Here is a 9,827-nt window from a genome sequence, read left to right as displayed (position 1 = left end):
TTCGTTCAAATATTTTCCTGTTTTTTAGTCTATAAGCAAACTAAGAACTGTTCATCATCAAGAAGTTTTGTGAAATGAAGTATTCTGTTCTGCGTTAGCATTGAAGTCATTTTAAAACCAAATATTTGCTTAAAAATTATGATTTTGTAAACGATTGATTTTTTAATAAAATCACTAAAACATAACAAAATCGTTTAGGGTCAGTTTCAAAATCACTTAAAAGTTCTTTTAAAATGTTAAGTAGAAACAGATTGTTGTAACAATGCTTTAAAGGAACTTTAGTTAATGCCGCCTTTAAGCCATGATTATGACTATAAAAGTGGCTCTTTTTTTGAATAATTTTTAAACGTTTTTTGTAACCGCGTCAAAAAGACAAAATCTTAGTCTTTTCAATGATGCATTACAATAAAAAATCGATGTATTAATTTTTGAGTCAGATATGTAGGTATATGCAAAATTGTGAATGAAAATCTTTAACAAAGGTTTTTTTGAGGAAATGAGATCAATTTTTCAAAAACATCATGAATAGTACCAACCCTAGCAACTCAAGAAAAACTGAAGAAAATTAATGTTTGTACCAGTAAAACATAATAAAAACATTTTTCAAAAATATCTCTGAATTCAGACAGAATGGGGAAAAATGGATTTCTGATTCTGAATCAGGGAACCATTCCACTTTGGAAATATTTTTTTTCCTCTTCAGTCAATAAATGAATGTTTTCTTTTATTTGAAATAAGAATTGCAATTTCTAACTTTCCAACTTCCAGATTATCTCGCAAAAATGCAACGTTGGAATCTAAAAAAATTGCATAAAAAAGAAAATGGATGTAAAAACAATCAAAAGGAGAAGCAGTAGAAAGAAACTATAAAAAACAAAAAAAAAATGAGAGTTTAATGAAAGTTTGATGAAATTGTGGAGAAAATTTAGATTCAAACTAAAAATTTATAAAGAATTTAGAAAATATAAGTCTAAAGAAAACTTTTAATTTCCGTTTGACAGTTTTGGTTAATAAAACAGTGAAATTTGCAGGTTTTACTACGTTCGGCTTTATCAACTGTGTTAAATTCAAAAATTTTGAAACAAGAAACTGAATTTTTAGAAGTTTTCATTTTGAAACAAGCTAAAACTTTTAAAAAATTTCTATAAATTTCCGCAGTTTTGACAGTTTCGATCTCAAAACAGTGAAATTTGCAGGTTTTACTACATTCTAGCGAATTATTATTTTTGCTAAAATCCAAAATTTTGGAATGAAAAACTTGATTAATAGAAATTGTTACTTTGAAGCGAACCAAAACTTTTCACGATTTTTTATAAATACAGTGACCATTAGATATAGTCAACTAGACTGAAAACAAAATTTAAAAAAAAATGCGTTTATCAAAAATGTTGTTGACATCTTTAACACGGTATTTTAACGACTGATAGTTGATTGTAATTATATCAAATGACCAAAACAAAATTTGTTGACAATACGAAAGGATGTTTATATCAAATGTTCTTATATCATAGGTGACTAAATAATATCGAATGTTCACTGTATCTGTAATGTTCACAATTTTAATCTCAAAACAGTAAAATTTGCAGGTTCTCCCAAGTTTGACCCAATTGTAACTGTGCTAAATTCCAAAATTTTGAAATAAAAAACCAAATTTTTAGAAATGTTCACTTTGAAACAAAGCAAAACTTTGCACGATTTTTATAAAATGCCACGTTTTTGACAGTCTTGATTGTAAGCCAGTGACATTGACAGATTTTACTACGGTTGATTTGATTACAAACTGTTTTAGAAATTTTGACTTTGAAACGAACTAAAATTTTCTATAATTTTTTGTAAGTTTGACCGTTTCAACCCTTAAACAGTAAAATTTGCACGTTTTACTACTTTCGATCTGATTAAACCTGTCTAAAATTTCGACATTTAAGAATAAAAAATTGATTTTTTAGAACTTTTGATTTGAAGACAAACTGTAAATTTTCTTATTACTTTCTTTTAAGTTTGGTACATTTTTAACCGTAAAATGATAAAATTTAGAGGTTTTACAAAAATTAACTGTAAAAATTTCTATTTTCAAAATTTTAGAGCAAAAATCAAAATTTTAGAAATTTTTAATTTTAAACGACGTTAAAATTTTCGTCACATTCTGTTAAATTTCGTAACTTTGGCAGTTACGATCGTCAGTAAAGTTTGGACATTTTATCACCACGTGTTTATTAACTGTACTAAATTCCAAAATTTTTGTGAAAAAACCTGAATTAAAAAAAAAAATTGTTTTGAAAATTCTTTCATTTTTTATTAAATTCCGTAACAATTTTGCAGTAAAATTTGAGTACTTTATTATCTCTGACTTGTAAAAAAATTGTATTTTAAAATGAAATTAACATTTCTATCAATTAAAAAACCAAGAAAAAAAATCCGTCGACCGTTGATTAATGATTATGATTAACGCACGATTTTTGATGTAAGAATATTGACCATTTTGCGTTAATTAAATAATACAATTTTTTGCCGACTTTCCCAGCGCAGACAGTTCATTAATTTAATATGTTTGCCGAAGAAGAAAAACTTTGTGTATTCTGAAAATTTAAAGTTTCTTACTCTAAAAATGTCAAATTTATAGCAACTTTCGTGGGAGAATTCTAATTTTGCGTTGATCCAAAAAGAAAGATACTTACAAACGAAAGCGGCATTTGCTGGAGAACCGGGATTTGGATAACATTTTTTGAGCAATAAACCAGAATTTACAATTTTAGAAAATAATTTTTATTTTAATTTTAAAAGTGGAAAAATTATCTTGAATAATAAAATAACTTGTGGAAATAATATTTTAGTGTTCAATCTTTATTATGGCTTTCCCTCTAAATGCCTCTGAGGGGTCAATGTAATTTGAAATTTTTTCCGCACTGTTAGAGCATTTTACGCACTATTACAATTATTACAGTTTTGAGAAAATTTTGTATTAAATTTTGTATACTTTTTGTAGTTTTTGCAAATGAAAATGCAAATTTTAACACACATTTTATCGTAAAACATGTTTTCGGACTTTCCTTAACATTTTCATTTCCAACATATCTAATCATTTTATGCTTTTTAAACCGCAAAACACTAGTAATAAAATAATGGAAGTCATTAGTTGATACTGTTGGAATTTTAGTACACTTATCTTCTTTGAAAACTAGTCACGTGTTTTTAATTTCTATTTACTACATATTTTTGACCTTTCCATTTACAGAAATTTTCCAAGATCCAAAATCGTTCGGAAATTTCTATTGGCACTATCTATTGGTACAAATCACCCAACAACACGAAAATGTTATCACAAGCAACAAATTTGCAATATTTTTTTATCAGGAAACGTAATGGCAATGGCACACCGTTTCACTAAAATCGAACGATTTTGATAATTCCACTGCAATTTTTTAAGTTTGTAAACACGAGATAAGCCTATGGCTATAAATTTATAATGTAATCTCGACAAATACTTTAGTAAATAAAGATATGAATACATCAAGCGATTCCCATCGACCTTTAGACTCATACTAATAAATTCTCTTTTTTTTTATTATTTTTACCTACCTGCAAGGTGATCAAGGACAAAAGTACTTTAACTTTACTTACATTTAAATTACAAAAAGTTATTTTGGAATTTTGCACGAACAAAGGTGGATAATTGCAAAATCTATTCAATTCAAATTAGAACATGTCGCTAAGCTGCCAAAATCCATTTTAATAGGTTTTTAAAATATACTTTTTGTTCAGTTTTGACGAGTATTTTACATGCCGATTTTTTATCCATTTTATGTAGATTTTAGAATTATTTTTTTAAATCAATTTTTCCGGGCATTGACTTAAACTATACATAAAGTTTCCTTGACAATGCTAAATTCTAGAATTTTTTTTACATGAGTCGGACCGCATTTTTTTTAGTTCAACTTTTGGAAAATTTGTTATTTTTGACATATTTCATTGAATTTGACGATTTTTTATAAAAAAAAAAAATTCTGACCACTTCACAACCAAACTAAAATGAGCGTATTTTACACGACGTTAAAGTGCGGGAAGTGGCAAATTTCGCACGAGGCGACATCACAATTTAAGAAAGACACTTTCCGACGAGTTATGTACTATTTTTTCGACGACCCCTCATCTGGCATTTTTCTACGATCCCACATGAACGTGACAGTTAAATTATTGATCATTGGTCGAAGTAAACTTTAAACGTCAGGTCAGGTCAGGTCAGCTCAGAACGTGACAGTTAAATTATTGATCATTGGTCGAAGCAGACTTTGAACGTCAGGTCAGGTCAGGTCAGGTCAGAACGTGGCAGTTAAATTATTGATTATTGGTCGAAGTAGACTTTAAACGTCAGGTTTACTACCTCGAATAGGTAATTTCTAATAAGCCGCAATTTTCTCTTAATAACTGATGATGGATGCGGAAAGAATAATTTCCAAAGAAAAAATAAGCCTGCTAATACTTTTGTTCGGCTAGATTTGCAGTTTTCCGGATTTCCTGGTTTTTCCATTTTTATCGAATCCATTAAAGTGTCTATAAATAAAACAAAATTGTTCCACTGTCTTTATCATTACACAAAATTTGCGTCAATATTACGTGCGTTACCTTACAAAGTCACCGTTCAAGGACAAATTTAGGAATATTAGAGCCGACTAAGTAGATGAATTTTTTTGTTAATCTTGTAACTTTGTTATTTAGAGACTCGTGTGACTAAAATTTTAGACATTTCAATCTTTTTATTAAGTTGTTTTGTGCCATACCAACTTTAGAACTGAAAGTTAAAAAGTTCAATTGAAATTCGGCCAAGTAAAATTCTGTAATTTTTGAGTTTAGCTCGTTTTACTGTCAGATTTTGAATATTTCGGCACCCCACTTGTTTAGAAAAAAATTAAAGACACCACAAAATTTCTCGAAAAGTTCTGGATGCATTGAGACTACTCTCGTAAATTGGAAACAGATTTAGTCAATGAAAGCGAGTCTGTTACACTAATAACTGTAAAATCTGTGTTTGCAAACCGGGAAATTTAAAAGTGAACCAACATAAAATCAATAACCCACTAATTATCGGACTGTTGAACTACACCTTGTCCTCGAACTTGACACACATTTGTACCTCCAACTACAGAAGTTGACTTAGAAAGATAAAACGAACAATCGTAGTTTCAAGTGAAAACAAACAAATTTTATAGGTAAAAAGGAACCCACCTGGCTGAATTTGCTACTTTTGATTACAGCAAACAATTTTTCTCAAACTAGCACACTCGATTAACTGCCGCGATTTGTTTCACTGAAACTAATTTCTGAAAGTCTGTTTAGATATCGGTGACAGATTTGATGAATGATTAGATACAACTACTCAAAATCTCCAGTTCAAAGATGACGACCGGTATCTATATTGGGCAAATTTCCCGACATTGTCTTCTTACAGTCTAAATATCACGCGTTATTTTCATAGTTCATGAACATTGATAATAAAAATTGTTTTAGTGGTTCGGTGGCGTGATTCGATTTCCACAGATTTCCAAATTTGCGAATGTTGGGATGCTCAGAGTCTCGATTCTTCAAATTCTTCTTTTCTCTTTTTCTTAATTATTATTTCCTGAAGTATGTATTGGTTTCTTTTTTTCTTTACTATCTGAGACTTTTGGATTTTTTTTGGAATTTTGACGATTTTTTTTATACAAGATCCAGCAACACGTGTGGTCATCTCCAAATCTTCTTTAATTTTGAAGATAAAAATTGTTCCTTTAGTCGACAAAACCCTAGAATCTGACATAAAAATTTGTTTTTTATCATTGATAGTTTTGGCGTCGCAGCGCCTTATAAATGAGAATTTTAATAATTTGAGTGGGTTTGTGGAACCAATCGCTAATTTATTTATTTTTTTAAATAAAAGTTTCAAAAATATCCCAGTTGTCATTTTAGACTTTATGCAAATTGTGTTTAAAATTTGAGAAAAAAATGCTGTTTTATCACGTTAGCTTCCAAATTCATAACGTCAAAATTGGAAACGTTTACACCGAATGGTCAACACTTTGTGCCATAAATCTCATCTTTAATTCGTTTTAGACCTAAAGTCTTATTTGGTAACATTGTCGCTTTTTTATGTTAATTGATGATTTCTAGCATCCAAAAAGTGAAACACGCCCGACTCTTTTAGGATTTCCTAAATTTTCTGTATTTTTTTTTCACTTTTACTCAAATAAATTTTGTTAATAACTTTTTTTAAATTCATCTCAAACTGCATTTAGAGTCTCTATTTCATTTTAGATAAACTTTAGATTTTTTTTTTGTAATTATGTTCCTAAGAATTTGAGAATTTTAGAAAATATTTGTTCGATTCCTAATATTGGGTAGAAATACAGGGTACGGCAACACTTGTGTCCACCTCCAAAATCGTCTTTAATTTTAAAGAAAAAATTTTGAAAATTTGCATACGCTCACAGTTGACAAAGTTCTAGAAGCTAACGCAAAAATTTGTTTTTTATCACTCATAGTTTTGGCGTCGCAACGCCTTAAAAATCTAATTTTTAGGTAATTGTGAGGTTTTGTAATATCAACCACTAATTTAATTTTTTTTTTAATATAAATGTGTTAAAAATATCTCAGTTGTTATTTTAGATATAATGCAAATTGTCTTCAAAATTTGAGAAAAAAATGTTGTTTTATCAAGTTAGTTTAAAATTTCATTACGTCAAATTTGGGAACTATTAGTTTCAACCATTTGTCAACATCTTGTGTCACAAGCTTTATATTGTAACAAAAGTCTTACTTGGTGAAATTGTCGTTTTGTCGATGTTAATTAACGATTTCTGTTAATCAAAATTAACTTTTATAAGAGTGAATGAAGTGACTTGTGAAATTTTGGTGTAAACGTAGTTTTGCCGCTGCGCTGTTATAATTTTAAAAACTAACTTTTCGTAAATTTTAAACACAATTTGCATTAGATTTAAAATAAAAACTCAGATATTTGTATCACAGTTATGTTGAAAATAAATTGAATTCGCGAATATTTCTGCAAAGACTCAAAAATCGCTAAAGGCATCGCGACGCCAACCAAACCGTGATAAAAAATAAATTTTTGCATCAGCTTCTAGAGCTTTGTCAACTATGAGCGTATCCAAATTTTGAAAGTTGTAATTTTAAAATTAAAGACAATTTTGGGGGTGGATGCAAGTGTTGCAGGACCCTGTATATTAGAATCTATAAGAATTTGGAAAAACTTAATGATCCAAAAATCTATATGAATATGAGACTGGAATCGTAGAATTTTTAATCCCGAAATACCACTTCTTAAAAAACTAACAATTTGAAAAATTGTAAAATTTCAAAAATTTGAAAAAAATGGATCACGCCACTGAACCACTAGATTGTTGGTGCTCGTGAACTATGAAAATAACGCGTGATAAGACCACGTTGCCGGTAAAGTCTCCAGTCGTGATCTTTGAGCTTGAGATTTTGAGTAGTTGTATCTAATCATTCATCAATATCTGCCACTGCTATATAAACGAATTTTTGGAAATTAGCTTCAGTCAAACAAATCGCGACAGTTAATCAAGTGTGCTAATTTGTGAAAAACTGTTTAGTGTGATCAAACGTATTTATCATTGTGAAATTGTTTTAACCAGGTGGGTCTATTTCTCCGTTTTACCTATTTCTCTTTTTTTTTATTTTCTCTTAAGCCATCTATTGTTTAGTACTAGTTTAACAGTGAGACAATGGGCTATTGATTTTTATTCGAAAGAACACAATTAACAATTAGACTTATATGTGTGTCTGTTCATAGGTACATTTCACTTTAAGTCAAATTTGTTTTTTTTATTTGGGTAGTTTCATTTTACGCAGAATTTTGTAAGAAATTTGGTGATGTATTTAAATAAAGAATAAAGATATTCATTGTTGTTGCTAAACTTACAAAAACTTCAAAACTAAAATCTGTACATAAATGAGATCTTGTTTTATCATCATTTATAACTTCAGGAATAACAGGATTGTACGTAGACTTTCAGAAAACATTAGTGAAATATTTTATTAATACTTTAAATCAAATACCTACTTGCAGAGTTCTTAAAAAATAATTAACAAAATTTTACTAAAATCTCCAATTAATTACTTTCAGTTCTACTTTACAATGACTTCCAACATTTCTGTCCCTACCGGCGTCCTCCACGAGAACGACACGGAAGTCGCCGCTGCCAACATCCCTGAAGACGTTAGCAAACCCGACAATCGCAAGCTAGAGTTGGTATGGCGCAACATCATCCTCTTCGCTTATCTCCACGTCGCCGCCCTCTATGGTCTCTGGCTCATGTTCACCTCTGCCAAAGTGGCGACTTCTGTTTTTGGTAAGGAGTGACCACCTCGTGTCTCTTATCACTGTGATAACACGATTTTTACAGCGATTCTTATGTATCAACTTGGAGGTTTTGGCATCACTGCCGGCGCGCACAGACTCTGGGCCCATCGGTCGTACAAAGCAAAATGGCCTTTGCGACTCATCTTGACTCTTTGCAACACTTTGGCGTTTGAAGACTCCGTGATTGACTGGTCGAGGGACCACCGCGTCCACCACAAGTTCAGTGAGACCGACGCGGATCCTCACAACGCCAAACGCGGTTTCTTCTTTTCCCACATGGGATGGTTGCTCTGTCGCAAGCACCCCCAAGTCAAAGAAAAGGGGAAAGGAATAGACCTCTCGGACCTCTACGCCGATCCCATTTTGCGCTTCCAGAAGAAATTCTACCTCGTGCTAATGCCGTTGGTGTGCTTCGTCATCCCCGTCGCAATTCCCATGTACTTCTGGAACGAGACCTTCAAGAATGCTTTCTTCGTGAATCTCTTCAGATACGCTTGGACTCTCAACGCGACTTGGTTGGTAAACTCAGCGGCGCACATGTGGGGGGACAAGCCGTACGACCAGTTCATCAATCCTGCAGAAAATCTTTCTGTTGCTGTACTCGCTCTTGGTGAAGGATGGCACAACTACCATCACACGTTCCCTTGGGATTACAAGACTGCGGAGTTGGGGAAGTACAGCGTGAACTTCTCCGCGGCTTTCATCGACTTCTTTGCCAAGATTGGATGGGCGTATGACTTGAAGACGGTGTCCGAAGAGATGATTAAGAAGAGAGTGGAGAGGACTGGTGATGGCACCCATGAGATTTGGGGATGGGGTGATAAAGATCAGTCCAAGGAAGACTACCGGGATGCCATCATCACCCATCGAAAGGACTTATAAGTGTTCATAAAACAGACTGACCATTTAACACTTTTATTAATTTATTTCTTTACTGTTAAGTTTTGGTAGTAACTAGAAGTAAGATCTTTTATAAAGAATGGTACATACTAAATAAAATATTTTTATTACATTTAATCTTTCTTTATGCACAAACCTTGTTGATACTCATCCGTTATGAAATAGTTAGTTGCCTATTTAGAGCCAGAGGAACAAGTCAGATGAAAAGAAATGATCCCAAAGTTGATACTTGACGTACTCCGGATGTTAGCAAAAGTTTTGTTAAGAATTCAAATTAATGCTTGTAGAAGAGTTTAGTTTTTGTAATCCTTTTTCTTCTTGCTTCTTTTGGCTTATAAAAATTGTTAACGATGGATGGTGTCTTTCATTTTCTATCTCAATTACTCCAATAAAGTAAAACAAAGAGTCTGCTCATACTTCGTTCGGCTAAATTTGGAGTTTTCCGAACTTCCTGGATTTTCTACTTTCATCAAACCCATTAAACTGTTTATAATTAAAACAAAATTGTTCAATTGTTCATTATTAGACGAAATTTGCGTCAATATTACGTGTGTTT

At 31.4% G+C, this 9,827-nt stretch overlaps 1 protein-coding gene across 1 annotated transcript; it reads left to right on the top strand.

Moving 5' to 3' along the window:
- Positions 1-7,505: 7,505 nt before the first annotated feature.
- On the top strand, positions 7,506-9,383 carry LOC148176471 (acyl-CoA Delta-9 desaturase-like). Its single transcript, XM_088033639.1, has 3 exons — positions 7,506-7,643; positions 8,135-8,360; positions 8,415-9,383. Exons 2-3 carry the CDS (start codon positions 8,147-8,149, stop codon positions 9,251-9,253), a joined length of 1,053 nt encoding a protein of 350 aa, XP_087889765.1. The 5' UTR covers positions 7,506-7,643; positions 8,135-8,146; the 3' UTR covers positions 9,254-9,383.
- The last annotated feature ends 444 nt before the right edge of the window (positions 9,384-9,827 follow it).

This window comes from Gnatocerus cornutus, chromosome 4 (genome assembly GCF_029298725.1).
Source record: "Gnatocerus cornutus isolate USDA-ARS CGAHR chromosome 4, icGnaCorn1.1, whole genome shotgun sequence".
Classification (NCBI taxonomy): domain Eukaryota; kingdom Metazoa; phylum Arthropoda; class Insecta; order Coleoptera; family Tenebrionidae; genus Gnatocerus; species Gnatocerus cornutus.
Note: the sequence above shows the minus strand (reverse complement) of the source record. Positions and strands in the feature narration are given on the sequence as shown.

What these genes read in the sequence shown, in the direction of transcription:
- LOC148176471 (XM_088033639.1), top strand. Translation starts at nt 8,147, where the DNA reads ATGACTTCCAACATTTCTGTCCCTACCGGCGTCCTCCACGAGAACGAC. An exon ending in AGTGGCGACTTCTGTTTTTG is followed by an intron (nt 8,361 to 8,414) that starts GTAAGGAGTGAC and finishes CGATTTTTACAG; the next exon opens with CGATTCTTATGTATCAACTT.